The sequence below is a fragment of the Anomalospiza imberbis genome, chromosome 6 (assembly GCF_031753505.1).
Source record: "Anomalospiza imberbis isolate Cuckoo-Finch-1a 21T00152 chromosome 6, ASM3175350v1, whole genome shotgun sequence".
NCBI lineage: Eukaryota > Metazoa > Chordata > Aves > Passeriformes > Viduidae > Anomalospiza > Anomalospiza imberbis.
Genome location: NC_089686.1, coordinates 56,661,841 through 56,681,882, shown reverse-complemented (window position 1 = coordinate 56,681,882; position 20,042 = coordinate 56,661,841). Strand labels below are relative to the sequence as shown.

Below are 20,042 nucleotides of genomic sequence, written 5' to 3'. Positions count from 1 at the left end.
TGTTCCCAGGCCATCTTAGAAACAAAACCAGAAAATCAGCAGGATAAATTTGGCAGGAGAAAGGTCACAGCAAACAATGGGCTGGAGACCAGCCTGCAGGATAGGAGATCTCTTGGATCACAAATGTTTCCCCTGTGTCTCTGGGTAAATCTACAATTCAATTTAGTTCCTATCTGGGAATAAAAATAATCATCCTCTGCCTGCTTTCCCTGGGCAAGCAGGAGTTTATCTGGGGCAGGAACTGCCTTTTCTCACAGTTCTCAGTGGGATCACCTAGAAAACATCAAGCCTTCGGGAAACACAGACATAGAATCCGGGAATCATAGAATGGTTTGGGTTGGAAGGGGACTTAAGGCTCACCTCGTTCCACCCCCTGCCATGGGCAGGGACACCTTCCACTATCCCAGGTTGCTCCAAGCCCCGTCCACCCTGGCCTTGGACGTGTCCAGGGATGGGGCAGCCACAGCTTTCTCCAGACAACCTCCAGAGGGGTCACAGCAGGTTCCACTCACACCCCCAGGTACACGAAGATGCTCACGGGAGGAATTATACAATCTCTCTATGTGTGTGTATATATATCTATATATAGTTTATTTCTCACAATCCTGGTAAGAGTTACAGGTGTATTTGGGAATCATTTACAGTTTCACAGCATATGGAGTGGCCATACAGCTTGTGATGTAACATACAGTGTGTAGAGAGCACACGATTCCGACCCATCCACCCACCACTCACACAATGGGTTTCCAAAGCTAATACTAGATTCAGCTACAGAGAAAGCCTGGAAAATGTCAGGGTACAGCGTTGGGTGTCGTACAACACTGTCAGTCACAATGGGACAAGCTAAACTACTTTAAATTTTCAATCTAGTATTTCTAGTCTACCTGCATTATTGCATTTATACGCTTTTTTTGTTTTCAAAGTCAAAGTAAATAGAATACTATATGGGAAAGGAAAAAATTCTTGACTATTTTAGGATTTGAGCTGCAGCCCATACAAAGTGTCCATAGAAGCATAGACAAGATTATAAATTCAACAAGGTATAAATTAGCTGGATAGCTTTGTGTGTAGGTAGGTGTCCATTTCCCTCCAGGAAATGTGTCTAGCAGCATAGTGTTTCTGAGAGCAAAAAAATATCCCAAACCTGTATGTTGAACACAGGTGTGTAAGTGACAAGCAGGTCTGGTTGTACAGGGAAGAAATCAAGGTGTCACTTGGAAAATTCCTATCGTTTGGAAAACACACTCAGGAGCTGACTCAAAACCCACCAACATCGTTGGAAAGGTGCCTGAGGCTTCCAAAGGAACAGCAGGCATTCCAGTCTGACTTCCAAGGGCTTTGGATCAGTCCCTGGGGAAGTAACAGAATCCAAACAAACCAAAAACAAAATAAAAATCCCCTGTAATCTGACCTTCGAGTTCCCTTCCTAAAATTTTAGTTACTCCACAAACTGATAGCCGACCTGCACCTACCACTGGAAGAGAGTTGGTTTCCTGGGGAGGTGAAACTGCAACTTTTAAAGGCTTCAGTTGAAACAGTCCTGGGAAAAGGCACCAGGGTATGAAGGGCTGCTCAAAACTCAGTAAAGCCAAATTATTCCCAAGTTGGTTGGTTGGTTGGTTTTTAACCAAAGAAAATTGTGTGGCACCCTTGTTCTTATCAGCTTGCCCCAGAAGCTTGGCTGCTTGAAGCAGCCGTGGCAGAACCAGGGATATGATGCAGGACGTGACTGGTGGAAGGTGATTAAAGATTCCTCTTGTCCTGGTGGGAGCTTTGGTGCTGCAGCATCATCACACAGACAGAAAGAACCTGCACATTCATGCTTGGGATGCTGCACTGAGGCTGAGAAGTGGAAAAGTGATGGAACTCTTTGAGAATTGCAAGCTGGGAACAACCAGAAGAGAAATGGGAACAGCCAGTCCAAAGCCTGTTTAACCCAAGTTATGCTTTTCAGCAGAAAAAAATCTATTTCATTTGAAGAGCATCAAAGAGGGCACGAGTCCCAGAGTACTGCATATCCGAGCACACACGGTCCACAGAAGCGAGCAGAGCTGTAGCACAAGGTAGATCCAAACTCATGAATTTGGAAAGACAAAGGCTTTGATCTCTCACAGGATTTTGAGGCCTATTATGGTCAATTGAATGAAATGTGAATTTTAGAGGCCCAGACATCCCACAGTTCCCTATCACCCAGTGACACCTGATCAGCTCATTGAAATGAGACAATCCTTGCACTTCCTGCACCCTCACCCCTGACACAACAGCTGATCCTTCCAGGCCAGCAGAAGTACATGTCCTCGACTTCAAAACTTCTCTTTTCCCTCAGTTTTTAGTGCTCCAGAGGGCTGAGAGAGCTCTGGCTGCAGCCAAGTGCGGTGTGTGCTCACACCATGTCAGCCCCTCTTAAGCAGCCAGAACAGCTCACGCCTGACAGACAGGGAAGGACAAGAAGGGACCTTCCTGGGGATTTGTCATCCATTACAAATCCTGTGGCAGATGAGCACTCAGCCTGTTGCAGACTTAGACCCTCAAAGGTGAGGGCAGATCAAAGCTCCTCACATTCTCTGCTGTGACACACACTCTGGGGGCCCAGCACTGCCTGTATTTTTGGGGGACCCACCTAAAACCTGTCTCAGACAACCCAAAATCTGCCCCAGCCTTGGGCTATGGAGAGGCCACATCTGCAGAGCTGCCCAGGAAGAAAGCAGGGAAAGAAAAGAGAATGTAGTGCAGTGGCCAAAGAAGGAGGAAAGAACAAGCAATGATCAGATCAGAAACCAATGGAACCCCGTAGTTTTTAGCAGCTGAAGATCTGGTGTGAACAGACATCCCAGGAATTAGGGAATTAAAAGGAAAGCAGGTTATAGGGCTGGACTGATGGTCTCAAAAAGAAGAGGAAGAAGTCATCATAAATCCACCTTATTCAGTGGATTAAACCCCCCTGAGGGTTGCTGAATGGGGCCACAGGCTCCCAGGCTTTTTAGGGCTGTCAGCCAAGTGTCACTCATAAGACCCAAAATGTGCCAACAAGTCCTCAGCATCAGCAGATTTCTACCCAAAAGAGTAAAGGATCAAATACCTCCAGTGTAAATAGCAGGAAATATTCCCAATTCCAATGTCCCGCAGGGAGAATTTACTGGAATATAGAGCTGTTATGCTCCAGATCAAAGCAAATTCCTCTTTGTGGTGGGAAGCGCCCAACCTGTGCAGCAGAACTGCAGCCAGCTCATGAATGGGATGTGATGCTGCAAGGCCTGGGAAGGGAATCAGCATTCCTGCTCCAGCACGAAGGGTAGACCAGGAGGCTGGAACTGCGAGCAGGATGCATTTGCAGTCCTTGTCATAATGTGAAAAGAGAACACAGCCCCTCCTGATGTCCTGGCAATTATCCTGAATCATGCAAAGTTGGTTAGAGAAGACTTCAGGTATTTTTCTAACCCTTAACATTGCACAGAGCCAGCAGGAATTCATCTGGAAAAGGCAATTAGCAGAGGTTAATTTGCATGGCACCAGAGCTCATAATTTTTGCCTTTTTCTGAGGGAAAAAAAAAGGGGGAAGAGGACATAAAAGTTAGTATGTCCTTACCAAAGCTATTAAGATAATTAAATAGTGTTTTTTTCTCTCCATTTCTCTGCTCTGTTCTTTGCACCCTTTCAGAATCTTCATTGACTTGAAGCTTTCCATGGAGCTGATTGAAATTCCAAGAATTTCACCTTTCAAACATATTTTTTCATTGCCTTCCTTTTTTGGTTTATTTCTTGAAGAATCATTTTCTTCTCCAATCTTCAGCACTGTTATTTTCAACCAATTCTAAGAATAGTTAGAAGGCCACTGAATTCTACACCCCAGTAGCGTTTCCAGGAAAAGTAGGGAATATTTTAAGGCATAAATCATCTCTCACCAGCTCCAGGAGTTTTTGGTTGCACTGCTGTTGTTCATAAACAAATCCTGATGCCAGCATAAGAAGGGCTGCCTCAGAGAACAGACTTCCCTTACGCTCAGCCTAAGGAACATTTGTATCAATTGAAAAATAAATGTGTAATTGAGACAATTTTATGATGACCTGTGATCATATCCCTGGTGCCAACAAGAACTGAAAGGCCAGAGCATGGTGAAGCCAATGGAAAAATTCCCCTTGTTTTCAGTATCCTATGGCTCAACTTTCAAACTCTAGCCCATCAGAGACACAAATGGATGTTTAGTTTATCACCCAGCCCCCTATGAAATGCTTCAGGGCAAGCGACTGTTGCGAGCTTTAAGTGAGCCCCAGGCAAACAGGAATGCATTCTTACCCTCCCAAAAATGCTGCTACATAATCCCCCGGCTGCCAGATTTGTTTTCATCCTGCTGCAGCACTGTTAGGAATAACAGGACTTATCTACAGGGTATTAAATCAGCAAGAAGAGGAAGCAGAAGCATAATCCATTTCATCTCTCCTAAAATAGAAGCAGCAAAAACCTTCTACTGAGTTGTCCAAGACAGCAAAATGACATCTTTTATATTCAACTAAAATTTATGTTTCCTTATAAAGAGATTGAGATCGGGTGCAGTGATTCAATCGAGAGTTTTGGTGATAAGCTGAAAGGTCTGCAATCAGTTTTGCCAATATTTAATTTATCGACTTGATCAAAAAAGTAAACTAGCAATCTAGATCTCTTCAAACCCCAAGCACAGACTCTGATTAGTTTTAAGTGTTAATTCACTGTCCCCATGGAGATGTCACTGGAAGGACTTCATAGCACAAAAACCACACAAAGAAGGACATCAAGCAAATAACGGCGTGTGCTCAGTACGAGAAAAGACAACTATTTATTTAGCACAGCGAGGTCAGTCATTAAAGCCTTCTGCTTCAACAGATTTGGGGCTGAGAGAGGGGGATTTGCTCCCTCAGCCCGGTGCTCGCTGGACATTTTTGGCTCAGAAGGAAAGCACTGCACAGCCTGGCACAGTAAGGCAGGACAGGAGCTGTTTGCAAGTCAGGGCTGCGGCGCGCTGTGGCATCTACGCTGGATCTGCCCGGCTCAACACTAGACACTTGGAAAAGTGCTACAGTCCAGGATAGTCTAAAGGTGCCTCATTTTAAAGCAAAGAGCCCACATGACTGGGGAGCAGGGGCTCAGGGCTCCGAGCACACCACACACTCAGCACTTCATCAGCCAGACATTCCTTGCACTGAGGAGAAACCAGGGCCAGAAAGGAATTGAGGAGCTGCATGGCATAGTGGGAATGGCACAGAAAAGACATCATGGACACTTGGTGTGAATGCAGGGAAGGGGCATCTCCAGCTTGGATTCTCTCCCCATCCCAGACTGCAGCAATGCAACGTGAAGGTTTGTACACACACACACTCAGGAGGTGCTTCAAGGCACACACAGACACAGACAGATGTTTTCCAAACCAAACTGCCAAAGAGGTGGGTTCCAGGTGCTGAACCTCGACAGCAGACTGTTAAGTGATCACAGGAAGAGGAAAATCCCTTGGGAACAGGACAGACCATGCTCAAAAACCCCCTACAAACAGAACATACCAGGTTTGCTGAGCAGGGAGGGCTCTAACGAGCAACATGCCCCAGTGAGGAGCTGCAGCCACATCACCACCTCGGTGGTGCTTCTGGATGAAATTGGTGGCCTTGCATCCGAGTGCTCTAAGGGCAAGCGGGGCTTGGAGATGGAGAAAAGGTTAAGGCCATTAGCTGAGAACTGTTTTCCCCCTCTTCTGTTGCCAAAGGTGAAGACAAGGAAATAAAAACATTTTAGAAAGTAGAACTGGAGACTCGAGTGGAGCGGGTTCTTCACTTTCCTCACCGGATCTATCTATGCTGGTCAGGGCAGAATAGATAGATGCTGTGGCTAATGTCACACACTGCTAAAAACAATCCTAGGCCAGAGCTGAGAGGGAGGGAGGGGGCAGGAAAGGTAGAAACAGCTCTTGAAAACTAAAGTCAGTCTGAAAATCATTACCCTACTTGGCACAACATGAACCAGAGCAGGAGGGGGTGATTTCCCTTCCCTCTGAGCAATGTAAGCAAAACTCCCTGTGAAAATTCCCCTCAGAAGAGGGGAGAGGAGGACCCATCTAACCCTCTAACCCTTCCCCAGGCTGTAAGTGACACACTGCTGCTGGGAACACATCCACAGCTCATGCCAAGAGTGTTTTAGGCTACCAGGATCTCACCTGGAGCTGTAGCCCTGCTTCCCAAAACTCCTGTGAGCCCAACACGCCTGCTCCTGTCTCTGTGCTGGCAAAGGTGGAGAGATCAACTTCCAGCTGCACCAGGACACAGTGTCTGGTATTCCCAGAGGCCATAGACCTTTGGGAACATTTTCTGAGCTCACCATAGGAGTAGCCATGCATTCCAAGACCATGTGCATTCAGCAGGTCAGATTTGGAGGTAAATAAGGCAGACACGAGCCAAGAGAAGAATTGCCAGGTCAGGTTATACCCCCTCACCGGCCCGTCCAGGGACTGTGCCAGAGGCAGACACTGCATAGGCAGCACCTGAGGAATGCACACCTCCCTCTATCTCTGCAGCCCCTGAATTCATCCATCCATCCATCCATCCATCCATCCATCCATCTCAGTTAAAGGCGCATGATGGGCTCTGTAACAGAACTCACCCCACTGTGTCACAGCCCCTGTGGCCGCTGCCAAGCTCCCATTGGACTTCATCTAATCTCTGACCCAACTTAAGCCCAAAATGTAAGGGGTTTTTATAACTTGGCTGTTTTGCAACAGCCAAGAGAAGCCTAATGGAAGCTTTCAGAGGCAGAACCCCTCACCTCTCGCTGTTTAGTGCTGAGCATCGTCCAAAGCACTAAAAACCCTCTCTCCTCCCCCTCAAAAGGTCTGGCTTTAGAGCCAAGGTACTCACCCATGAAATCAGGCTGCTCTCAAGGGCTGGGAATTGTTTCCATTTCCAAAGTGTGGACGTTACAAATCCCTGCTACTACTGTCAAGAGGGAGGTAAGAAATCCACCCAGGACAGACTGCAATGCCCTTGAAAGGGATTTCTCTGGTATAAAGCAGGCAGGTCAGTGTTACTCTCATGGGATCCCAGGTCCTCTCTGCCCTAACACCAGCTCATGTCTCCCCCTTTTCCTGTCTTCCCATGTGCTGAGAGACCACAGCCTTCAGTGGGGGAAAAAATCCAGTAAAAAGCCTTATCCAAATCCCAAAAAATGAACACAAATAGTTCAGCCAACCTCGAGGGAGCTTGGACTGAGGCTACAGCACCCTGCAAAGCCCAGCCTAAGTTTAGGAAATACTAGATCCAAAACAAAGTCTCTCTTTTCCAAATGCTGCCCACGTGACCCTGGCGAGCCCTGGGATCCTGAAGGCTGCGATGGCACTTCTCTGGGCCACAGCACAGCCCCTCTGGTCACTGTCCCGCTGGCAGCTCAGCCAGAAGAGTGACCTGATGTGACATCCCAGGCTCACACTTGGCTCTGCCACGCTGCAGCCGCCCTGGTTCCTCCGGAGCAGTTCCCTGGAGGGTGTTCCAAGGTGGGATGACAAGGGGCAGATACACAGACACCAGTTAGGGATGGCTGTTGGGTCAGGGAGCTGCCTCTTCCCTGCCACTGCCCCTGCGCTTCCCTTGTCCCAGGGCGGGCTGAGAAAACACCCCCAGCCCAGCGTGACAGGAGAGCCAGGCCTTAGCACTCCCCTTCCATCTTCTTTACCACAGCCCAAGTTAAAACAGAACCAAACAGAAACCAAAACACAAACTGGGACTCCGAATGGGACGTAGAACACTTTGGACTTGAAAACGGGACTGCAAGGGGCGGGGAGGGTGTCTCCCAGGGAGGACAGCAGGGGAGGGGAGGGGACACCGTCATTTACACCGATCAGGAGAAGCTATAATCCATACACAGCGGAATAAGCCAAGATATAGTACATGAAAGAACACACTGAGTGCATGGAGTTACCCACAGCGGGTCAGACTTGCACAGTTGTCTTGAACAAGACCCTGGAGTTGCAGTTGGTGTTTTGTTGTTGACCTATCTAGCTCGCTCTCTATATATATAGCTATGTATAGAATTTCTCTGCATGCATTTGTCTCAAAAGGAGCTGTACAGCTGGGCTGGGTTTCTCATCCCCGCCCCGTCTCGGTCTTCATTTTTTCCGGGCTAGGAATGCCACTCCCACAATCACAGCCAGCGCAGCCACCGCCACTCCTCCGACGATGATCAAGGGCTTCATGTTGTCGAAGAAGCTGCCCGGTGACTCCTCGGAGCTGTTTCCCTTGTGGTCAGAGTCAGGGGACTGGCCGCTGGCCTCCTGCGTCTCCGTGGTGGCGGGGCTGGGTTTCAGGTTGCTGTGGTTGTTGGCGATGGCGGCATCACCGCCTGCCTTCTTGGTGGCCGTGGCAGGAGCAGGCTGCTCTTTGGGGGCCTCCTTCTTGTCTGCATTCGTGGCAGGCCCAGGGTTGGGTTTTTCTGGCTTCCCAGAGCTGGCGGCCTTGGCGTCGGGTTTGTTTCCGCTTCGGACGTTGCCTTTGGAATCCATCCTAGGGGTGCTGTGGGCAGCGACTGGATACGCGGGGCTATCCCAGCTCTTCTCCCTTGCCCGGCTGCTGCAGGAAGCAGAGGAGCCACCCGAGCTCAAGGCCTGGGAGCAGTTGTCTTGGGATGCTTGTTACGCTGGCAGTGTCCTACCTGGACATGGTACAGCACCTGGAGGGGGAAGCAGAACAAGGAGAGGTGAGTGACAGGGCAGAGCAAGCCAGTGCTGCTCTGCCTGGGGGTGATGGAGGAGGACAGAAAGGAAGACTGGAAAACTGCTGGCTCCTTCTTTCAGAATTGTGAACTCCATTCAAAGCATTTACTACAGGCTCTGTACCTGTAACAGTCACAGAAACAGAGAATGGCCTAGGTTGGAAGGGACCTTAAAACTCACCTTGATCATGCCACGGGCAGGGACACCTTCCACTGGATCAGAGGGCTCCAAGCCCTGTACAGCCTGGCCTTGGACATTTCCAGGGATGGGGCAGCCACAGCTTCTCTGGTCAATGTGTGCCAGGGCCTCAGCACCCTCACAGGGAAGGATTTTTTTCCTAATATCGAACAGGAACATCAAACAAGTTGGACTGACTGTCATCTATGACTGCCACTTCTGGGCATCTGTAGTCTGAGTCCATCCTGGCTGTGTGTGTGAGGCCATTTGTCAGCAATGACAAACTCACATCCAACCAAATAAACCTATCTTTGCCTTTGCTCACCCTTTCAATTCCTTCTGGGTAAGGAGAGAACACTTTGTTCCATGGGAAAGCAGATGGATAGATCCTCCCTGCCTGTCTCACCCTCCACCCTTCCTTTTGCAGCACTATCCCAAGATCCATTTATAATCCATATGTGATCCTGTGTGACGCTCTCCCTCCAGATGAGTACTGCAGGAAAACCAGGATTATTTCCTCAGTTCTCACAGGTATCAGGGATAAAAGGATTATTTCTACCAGCAGTTTGGTAGAGCAACAGCGAAACAGAGTGCCAGATCCTCAGCTGGTGCGAAACAGAGAATTGACTGCTCGGATTTACTGCAGAGCTGGATCTCTTGGTGATAAGAGGCATCTCAGTCCTGTCATCTCCTTTCAGGGTTTGCTGGACTTGCCCATGGAGCCAAAGAGGAAGCTGGTGATCAGCTGGGGCTATCTTCCCCAGGGAACTGGTGGAAGTGGTGAACAGCACAGCTGCACCACGGGAATTCAGCAAAGGCACAAAGTGGACTTTGAGGGGACGTAAAACTACCACAACAACCTCACCCCACAAACCTGGCAGGGCAGGGTGAGCTGAGGATTGAGCTCCTGTGGCTCCACTTCCATGTAATGGGAGGAGAGGACAATGCACTGGGCATTTTGCCAGCAGGCTCTGGCAGTTCAGCACCACATCAGCTCCGAGCTCGGGAAATAAAGAGTAACCAGGAGGCAGCATCGGATCTGAGCCGCCGGCATTGCTGGCTCCCTGCTGACCTTCAGGGCTGCCAGGAGCCTGCCGGGAGCTTTCTGCCTGCTAAGTGAAATCAGAGCTCATTGTCTGGATTGAGAGCTGAAGAGGCTCCTCAAAAACCTCAGCCAGCAAAGGTTCCTTCCACAGCAGCTCAGAGGGCAGATCACTTCTCTAACGACAGGAATGAAGTCCCAGGACTGCAGCAATGATCTGTGCTGCTGACTCTTCTGGGAAAGAGGCTGACAAACATGGGGTTTTCATCTCCATTTAGGCAGGAGTGGAGGAAATCTCACAGAAATTACACGTTTGGGACTAGAGCAAAGCTGAGCAACACCTTATGGCTCCTAAGTATAAGATGGAAAGACCTCCCTCTCTTGCTCTCCCTTGCCAGCCATTGCTTGGTGGACACCAGCTGCTCCAGTACCAGTCAGCTGGAGCAGACTGAGGGAACTACAGTGCCAAAATCATGGAATTCCACAACTCTCACAGAATATCCCAAGTTGGAAGGGGCCCACAAGGATTTCCAGCCCAGCTCCTCACGCTGCACTAGGCTGGGTGACCATAAAATCCCGTATTTCTCATTGACTGCAGCTGGACAGTGCTTGCATTCCCTAGTTTGGGATACTAAACTGTTATGGAAAGCCCAAACTGTGCCTCTCTCACGGCTTGCTGAGCACGTATCAGACACTTGGGCATCCTCTACCACACAAACACCACCCTGGATGCTCACCCAGCTTCGGGCCTCGCTGTGGCTTGGGGCGTGGGAGGGAAACAAGGGCCTGGCCAAGTGCAAGAATATTTTCCTCTCAGTGCTCATTCTGGAATATTTCTGTAGATATCACCTGCCTTATCTTTTCCAGAGAGCATCCATACTGCTCTGTCAGCACGAGTCCTACATAAATCCAGAGCTGAGGCTGCACACAGTCACTCCCAGGACTCTGCTCCTCTGGTTTGGGACCAGTTTACCCTTTTATTTTTTTTTTTCAATCTGGTACAATGAGACACAAAGAAATAGTAAGTGGAGCCCACAACTGAAGTGGGCTCGGAGGTTAAAGCAGGGAGAGTCAGATTAATCATGGCATAAATATTAATTTACCTTCTTTGTCGCTTTGATATCAATTAACTGGGCCACTCACACACTCTGACATTCGTGTGGTTACAGCACATGGACCAAGCTTTAAACTTCTGCTCTTTCCCTAGGAAAATCATGTGCAGCCTATGGAGATCATGAGGTAAATCAGAGAGGGCAGACTCACCTTTTTGCTGAGAAATGGGGACCCTGCACAGCCCAGGCACCTCAAGGCTTATCCACATCACTGATCCAGATTCCTGGGGGCACCAAAGCTGGTTTTGCTTGGAGCCATGGAGCCAGGAGCTTTGTCCTGCCGCCATGCCCTGCATTGCCACAAACAGAATTTCCTGATTCTAAGTGCATTTCCACTAAAAGCAACACAAACCCATCATGCAGCTTAGAAAAGGTTTCAAAAGATGTAGAAACCAAACTAAGCCAAAAATCAATATCGGCAGTTCTTAAGTGCCTGCACAAAAGGGCTTTTGTCTCTGGTTTTCCATCACTGCAAGCAGCCACAGGATCATCCAGCACCTCTCCAGACCCTCTGGCCTGGCTCCTCTTCTGGCTCCTGGGTACCCTTAGCAGCACATCCTCTTCCATCCCAGTACTTAACCCACTTCTGTGTGCTCTTAGTTCCCTACCTTGGGAATCATCTCTCCTCTCCATCCTGTACTTCCAAGGCCATGGCCATGGGCTCATCTTTAAGCACCTCTGCCTCCCCCAGACTGAAGAAAGAGGTGCTTTCCTCACTCCAAAAAACTAAGCTTGCATATGGGGGTTCCCCCCATTCCTTTGTCTCCTCCTCCTCCCTCATTCCATCACACCAAGTTTTTCTCTAATGACACATTTTCCTACCTTTGCTTTCTTCTTTATAGCTCCTCACATCTTTTCATTCCTCCCTTTTCTCTTGTCAGCTGCTGTCTCTGCCTGTCTACCCTTTCCTCCCCCTTCCAGCTCCCTCTCTGCCTCCTACACAGGCAGCAGCACTTGGGAATAAGATTTTGTGGGAGACAGGCTTCATTCCCTCCCTTTTCCCTGCTCCACGCTATTTCTGTTTAACAATCAATGCCCTTTCTGGAAGGTTCTCATTGCCAGCAGCTAACCAGCTCTTCCCCAGGCTGGGAAGAGGGAGCTGGCATAATAAAACCAGGGATGATAAAGGAGAAAAAGGAAAAGGAAAGCCTTCCAAATCGCTGCTGCTGCTGCAAAGATTGGCACACAAACGCCACAGCTCCCCTGGGATGCTCTCAAGGTCAGTGCAGTCGGACTCACCCAGTGCAACAAGCTGCCCTCCGCCAGAGCAACAGGCCAGCAGAGGAACAGCTTCCCCTGGCTCCCTGAAGGGCACTTTTCCTGCCTCAAATCCCAGCAAATCACCAAACACATCTATTCCTCTGTCTCCCGCGTGCACAGATGAAAGCTGCATCAATCCTGCACCGAGCGCAGCGGATGAGTCATTGCTAAGCTGTGCCACAGCACAGCTCCATCGGGATGGCCCCTTCCCTCTGCAGGGACCAGCCCCATCCCATCTCCAAATCCTCTCATCCTCCCCTACTGCTTCCATTTGGAAGGAAAAGTCAGTCACTTTGCAAGACCGAGGAGCTGCTCCGGGGTGTGGGTCTGGGAGCAGTGTGTGCAGTGGGAAGCTCATCCACAGGGCTTTTCCCTCTGTCGTGAAAAGCAGCGCGTTTCCATCAGGTCCTTGACTGCCACACTGAGACTGGCAGCAAGGAAGGATTTAACAACACAGTGGGGTTATGTATCAGGATTTATCCTGCAACAAAGGTCCATCCCTACACTCCAAGTGTCCTCCAGTTGGAAACATCCATCTTGGAAATAGCTACTGACCACATGTGACCTGGAGCAATGCTGTGCAGAAAGAGCCAGAGATGGCAGGAAACACTTTATCTTCAAATCCTCCCCCTCATCCCCTAATCTCCTCTTCCTTTCTTTGTCACTCCTGCCTGTCTGGAAGAAAGGCACTCATCCCCTCGTGCACAGGACAGACAGACTCTTGCTCTCCCTAAGGAAACAGCAGCTGGCACCAAAGGTGGCTCTGGTGCAGCAGAGGGAGCTCCTTTCCCAGCACTCTCACCATCCCACTCTCCTCCACCTTCTCCTAAGGAATGCAGCTTGGACCACCCTGTCCTTTGGGACTGTCCTCAGGGCTCTGTGCCTGTCCTCTCTGTCACACGTGGAGTGATCTGTCAGGCCTAGAAGGATTTGTGTCCAGTCCCCTCCTGCAACTGAGCAGTATTCCCAGTGCTTCAGCTGCCCATTCCCGATGGGGAAAACCAGCATTTGTCCCTTTTTCTGAGCTGCTGGGGGAATAAATGCATTAAAGACAGGTAGATGCCAAGCAAGCACTCAGGAGAAGGTTGGCAGAGTAGTGACTAAGCCTTTCCCCCTGCCCAAGAAGGGCAGTGAAGATGGATGAGGTAATGCACCACCTCTGAAATTACCATAAATATTAAAGCAGCTTTACATAAGGAGCTTGTGTTCTCTCAGCTGCCATGAGCAGCTCCCCAAGGAGGATTTTTAGCTCCCTTCCAGGCTATTTCAGCCCCCAGCTCCTGACGCAACGCACGGCAAACGTGACACAACGCAACGCAAACCCCACGCCAGCAGAGTCACCTGTCACAGGCGCTTCTGAACGGCCTCAGTGCTGCACTGCCAGGGAACAGACTGTACAGAAGCCTGCTGTGCTTCCCAGCCCTCCCAAATCCAACCCTCAGAGACAGCAGCACCAAGTCACAGCAAACACTGGTGACCCACTTCACTCTGATGAGATATTTATGAATCCTTTTCCCAATCTGTTGTTTGTTACTCCCCACATCCCTCCCCCCATCCCTGGATTAAACATTTCCCTCTCAAACAAGCCCTTTGCTGGAAGTAGTTTAGCAATGCTGAACTACTGGAAGTAGTTTAGCAATGGCAGCAGCCTCAAATCGCTGCCACGGGGGGAGATCTGCCAGCCAAGCCTCTGCTCCATGGCTGCAGCAATTCCTGCAGCTGCTCTGAGCCCCAGCATGCTCCTCACTCATCCAGCTGGTGCTGGCAGTGACCAAACATCTGTCCCCACCGCCCCCACAGCCCCCAGAGCGTGGCCAGGACCCCCCTTCTCACTCCCAGTGCCATCAAGCCACGTCCCCTCTCTCCAGGCTGGGCAAGGCATCCACACTCAGAGATTGGGCTGTACCTGGCACCAAGGTGAGGTGTGGGAACAGGACGAGTTTCTGTAGCCCAGCAAAGGCAGCTTTGCCCTCCATTTGCAAAGGGAAGGGCTCTGGGATGCAGACCCTGGGCCACCAGCTGCACAGAGGTGTGACACCATTGCCAGTGTTCTCTCCAGAGGCTGCCCAGCCATGCTGCCCACACAGGTGACACAGCACTTCAATCTCCCCACCAGAAAGAGCACAGGAACAGGAAATATACAGTCTTTTTCTACACCACAACCTCTGCAGATGACAAGCTCTGAGCTGATCGTCACCTCTGCAAGCCACACACATCCTGTCCCCAAAGAGCTCCTGGGATGGACGTGGCAGACATTTTATTCTCTGCGAGATGGAGGCAGCATTTCAGACACACCACACGCCTGTCAGGGGATCAACCGGTGTTCTTTTGGAGGGGTTTAACCCCTAACACAGCTCCAAGCTACCCTGGTAAGACACACTGTCTGTACACAGCCACATGCACAGCAAAAACCAGGCACTGCCAAGCAGCCGTGGGAGAGAGAAGATTTTGTCTCCAGCCACGTGCTCCGACTGACTCCCTAGGGGTGGGCACTGAGTCACAGCTGGCACAGCCCTGGCCTGCTGTCAGCAAGAGAAGTCACACCTGGCAAGGCCCCTCAAGTGCCACCAGCACCCCCCCCATCTTACGGATATATCTCCCAGACACATCTTACAGCAAAATCATTTCTAGAATTCAACAGAATCTGGAAATACGTTGCTGAGGCTGGGTTGGAAATACCCTGCTGCAAAGCCTGGCTCCTCAGGGTCCCAACGAAGTCCCCAAGCCCCTAAAACAGAGTTCAGAGCACCTCAATTAGCTGTGCTAATCTCACTTTAATCTTGGGTTTGAACCCCCCTCAGACACAAAACCAAATTCTCTTTTCCCCTGTATAGTTCCATTTTTTGTAGCAGAGAAAAACTGTAGCTTTTACCTTTCAAAAACCACGAGGTGTTAGATCTTGAGCCTCTCCCTGGCAGGGCTGGGCATCCCTCACTCCAATACAGAAATTCAGGGCACATAGGAAAGGTATCTCAGCCAGCTTGACTTTTTCTTTCCATGGCAGCTATTTGTCAGGACACTGGATCAAAGCACTGGAGCAATAAAGGGGAACACTTTCGGAGACACTGCAGCAATAGGAATCCTGGAGCCTTAACCCATGAGTGTGACACCTCACAGGGATCTGGGTACATCCTGAACCCTACCCTGGGCAACTCCTCGTGTTTTGACTTTTGCAAACACAGTTAATGTCTTTATGATGTTTTTCCAGCCCTCCCAGAGCCAAAAATTCAGTTCTAGCAACACCCTGGCTGGGACTATGGGGCTTGTCTTGGTTCCCTGCTCAGCTCTGGATCTGTGATGCTAGCTCAGGGATAATGTGACAAGGTCAGCAAACATTCCCTGCCTCTTGAAAAATGATGAATACTCATTCCTTCCTACCACAAAGCCCTGCTCCTTACTCCAGGCCTGCCAGCACTTGGGAAAAGCCTTTGGGAAGAGAGCAGATGCTTCCAAATTGGGGTGCTGCTCCCCAAGCAACCACGAGCCAGTCCCCAGCTTCAGAAGGCTGATTCCCTTTCTGACAGATTTTGCTATTTAGGTGTCTTCCTCCCGGTCCTGTATCACAAATTCAATATCCACAAGCAAAAATAGATGTGGAATATATGTGACACACTGAAATAGCCCCAACCACTGCAGGAAGCATCAGCAAATTCAACATCCCTCCCCAGTTTATGGGCATCCTAAATCCATCCCTTCTGCCTGATGCGGCATCACTCCCTTTGTAGCTCAGCTGGGGCCAGCAGAAAGATTCTGGAAGCAATTCCTCACATGCAGAGCTGGGTCTGGAACCTGGCAGCCCCTGGATCTGCAGGCATCAGCCTGAAAACTGTTGCTCTGCAGCTGAAATCTAAGAAGGCACTGCAGGCAGACAAGGGGCCAATTCCACACGAGGCAGTGCCCTTCCAGGGAGGCTCCCACACTCTCTGGGGTAAAACTCATCCCTTACCTTGTGCAGCAACACCAGGGCACTCTCCTTCCCAGCAGAAAGCTGGAAAGCATCTGGGGAAGGATGGCCGAAGCTCCTCGAGCATGGAGATCCCTGCTCAGGGAGCTCCATCCCTCCCGCCGCCCCATCTGCCAGCACTGACACCTGATCCAGGATGGGGATGATGTGCCAGGGTGTTCTCCAGCCCCACATCCCAGCAGCCTGCTAGGGGAGGGGACGGATGCAGTTGGATGAAAATGCACTTTCAGGGGAGAATTGGGATTTCTTCCCCCACCCCACCACAATATCACAGGGTTAGATGTTGGTGTGGGGTACTGTGGCTGAGAAAGGACAGATGGAAAACACTGAAGGTCAAACCTGTGAAGGTCAGACTTTTGGAGGTCAGTCCTGAGATGAAGCAGGGAGCTTAATCCAGCATAGTCCATCCTCCCTCTCCTGACGGCATCCTGCCCAAGCCCCACCCAGGAAAACGGGGCTGCGGCGGGGAGGTTTCCTCCTCTTGTCCCAATGCCCAAGTTCTCCCAGCCTGACCTCGATTCAATTTTTAAAATCCTCTTCTTTCCCCCTTTGGACCTCCCCAGAAGCCATCAGAGGGACAGAGAAGTAAACAGAAGCAAATCAACAGGTTCCTGCCAGCACACATCACAGGGATGCACATGGATGTGCAGAGAGCAGGGACATCAGACTGAAGAGCCTGAGACATTCCCAAAGCTTTCCCTCCCTGGAAGCACCCACCGTGACTCAGGAGGCCTGGTCTGGTATCCACCCCTCTCCCACTCCTTCGGTGCAATATTCTCCCTTAAAACAGGCACTATTGCCTCTGACATCTTTCTCCCTGTTGGCTTTTTTTGGGGGCAGATTTCCCTTTGTGAGCTCCTCTCCAGCGCAAGCCCAGGGTCAAATCGACGGATACACCCCCTAATTGATATCAAATTGTCCCTGCCCAACAAAACAACCCCCTTTCCTGGGAAAAGGTGAAGGCTGAACCAATCTGCTGGCTGTTCCTGCTTCCCTCCTGCCTCAGGACGGACAGAATTAAACAGAGTCATTAAATCCATCCAGGCAGAGCAAAAGGCAAAGAAATCCCACTGTCCACACAGATGGGAGGGGGGGAAACAGCTGGAAAACCGCTCAAAACCTTGCAGGGAGGTGCAGCAGCTCTCCTGCCAAGGCTGGAGGAGCTCAGCCCGGGCTGCTGCTTCCCCTCCTCCCTCCCAGCAGCCCTGTTTCCGGCACATGGCCGGCTCCGCTTCCCCGTGCCCGGCGCCCTCCTGCCTCCGGAACGCTGCTGCGGCATCCAGGGCCTCTCCTTGCCCCGGCCCGGCTCGGATCAGGCGGAAAGGCTCCGCTCGGGCTGGGCGGCACAGCTCGCAAAGGCGGCGGAGGCTGCAGGTACGTGCAGGCAGCAGGAAGCTGCGGGCAGGAAGCGGGCAGGAGGCACCCGTGCATTAGCAGAAACGCCTTCTGTGGCTGCCTGACCTTCAGGGAGCAAAACATGGGAGCTGGGACGGGAAGGGAGCCTCTCGGGGCCGGCCATCCTCACCGTGCTCCTTGTCTGGGGTCAAAAAGGCACTTTTTGCCTCTTACGGGGAAAGCTGTGGAGTGCCGGCTCCAGAGGCAGCCGGCATGGCAGCCCCCGGCCTCCATCCCGGGCGGCTGCGAGGAGGTGCACACTCACCTTGGGCAGGTCGCTCCACGTCTCCATTTCTCTTTGTCACCCTGCGCAGGACATCCACACGTCCCGGAGCCGGGAGCCCCGGCCCTGCCATCCCGCGCCCCCCATCCCAGCGGCATCCCTTACCTCTGTCCTCCGGCCGGACGAGTCACACCTTGGGAGCTGGCTCTTGCGCAGAGAGGAGGGAGGGAGGCAGGCGGGAGGGGGGGGAAACTTGGGAGTTTCCCACAATGCACCTCTGCAGACTGCATGAAGATGGAGAGCAGGGAGGGGGGGAGAGGGTGCTCCAATCCAGAGGGAAGGGCTGGGATCTGGAGGGGCAGGATGCCAAGGGGGGGGCCGCAGGGTGGTAAAGGCAGCCCAGCTGCATCTCCACATCCTCTGTCATTTGGGGCTGAGCTGGCTCAGCAGTTCAGGGCTGTCTCTGCAGCAGTGACCCCTCTGCTGCTCCATTTGTTTCTCCTCCAAATCCTGCCTGGATTTGCAGCAATTACTTGAAACACAGCAACGAAGTGGGGAGGACACACTGGGAAAAATACCTGGGAGCAGACCAGCCTGACAAATTGGGATGCCTCTGTGTAGACCACAGGCAATAGGAGTATGAGCCTCCCCCCACCAGGATAAAGCATTTCCAACTGAGATGATCCCTGGCAGTGAGTTAAGGAATATAAAACTGACTTGCCAAGGAGAAGGTCTGCACAGTGCAGGGAGGTCACTGAAATACTGCACCTTGGGGTAGTTCTATGCCAGCTCTGCTTCCCTTCTCCCCAGACTGCTCCTTGTTTGACACCCCTTCCCAGATCAGAGCCGGGCATGCAGCCCAGTCCCACTGCAGAGTGCTGTCAACCAGCCAGGCACTGCCAGACACAGCCACCTCCTCCTCATCCTCTTCCCACTCCTCATCCTCACCAGCTAAAAGCAAAGAGCCCTCTCTGTTACAGCCTCACCCCTCCAACCAGGTACAGGTTCCCATTCAAATTCCCATCCCTGTGTCACTTCCTGCTTGTATCCCAAAGCTCAGCAGGTTCTGAGATTATCTGGAGCTCTTTTAGCCCTTATTTCAGAGCAAATTGGGCAGTGTGCTACTTGCCCATCTGCCTCCATCAGCTACTCAGGACCCACCAACCAGCCACCAGTGCCCAGCCAGGTGCATGTCATGTCTAAAAAATACTCAGGTTGCTTAAATCCCACTGCAAAGAAAAATCCTGCCTGTGTTTGAAGAGAGCTGCAGAATGAGGGGCTGGATGCAAGAACCCAAATCACCCAGGACATGCTGTGCTTCTAGGGGCTGCTTTGGGATGCAGCTACCCCCACCCCCTCGGGGCAGGGATGAGCAAGGTTATTCCTTTTGTAGTTCTTGGCTCCAGGAGCCAGCTGAGCTCAGACAGGCTGGCACGGACAGGATTAGCTGTGGCTGATGCTGATGTTCCCTCTGTTCGCTGTCTGGTCCCAGCAGTGCCAGCACTCCCTGCTCTTTCAGAGACTTGTGCCAGGCACAGCCAGGACCTTTCCATGGCTCCAAACAGCTGCTTCCCCTTCCTAACACCTCCCAGATCTGCTGATCTAATGACAGCAGCAGAGGGGCTGAATTCCTGCAAAGCTGGTGGAAATCCACAGTTTAATGCAGGTGACACCCCCAAACCGCCACTTCCCTAGCAAAATCTCTTTGCTCCTTCTGTATCAGGCAGGAATATCCTCAAGGTGTCAGGAGGAGGGAGGGAGCCTCCTGCAAGTGGAAACCTCAGGGTCTTGTCCCCAGAGCCTGGATGAGGGGTTCTGGCAGCGGTTTCCTTATGTTCACACACTCTGCCTCTGCCTTAGGAGATAAACAGCCCCATGTGATGCTCTCACACCACGCCTCAGACCAGGATTCACATTATATTTAAACTTTTTTCTTTTTTTTTTTTTTTTTTTTTTTTTTACTGCGGTAGGAAAAAGGGAAGCAAAGGAAAAGCTGTAAAAACAATACACTTCCCCCGTCTCCCCGTGGCAGAGACACATCCCCCCTAACAGTGCAGGCACAGCAAGCAGCAACCCTGGCTGAGACACAGCAAGGTGAAAATGGCTTTCTCAAGGTCAGAAGGAGTAGGAAACCTTTAGAAACGGTGCTG

The 20,042-nt window shown here is 51.0% G+C and overlaps 1 protein-coding gene across 1 annotated transcript; it reads right to left on the bottom strand.

Moving 5' to 3' along the window:
• Window positions 1-566: 566 nt before the first annotated feature.
• Window positions 567-18,213, bottom strand: CEND1 (cell cycle exit and neuronal differentiation 1). The gene is made up of 2 exons (XM_068194596.1): window positions 18,058-18,213; window positions 567-8,676 (listed from the first exon to the last, which is right to left on the bottom strand). The coding sequence occupies exon 2, from the start codon at window positions 8,507-8,509 to the stop codon at window positions 8,117-8,119; it is 393 nt and encodes a 130-aa protein (XP_068050697.1). The 5' UTR covers window positions 8,510-8,676; window positions 18,058-18,213; the 3' UTR covers window positions 567-8,116.
• Between the last annotated feature and the right edge of the window lie 1,829 nt (window positions 18,214-20,042).

Coding starts and splice junctions, on each gene's coding strand:
- CEND1 (XM_068194596.1), bottom strand. CDS start 8,509: ATGGATTCCAAAGGCAACGTCCGAAGCGGAAACAAACCCGACGCCAAG.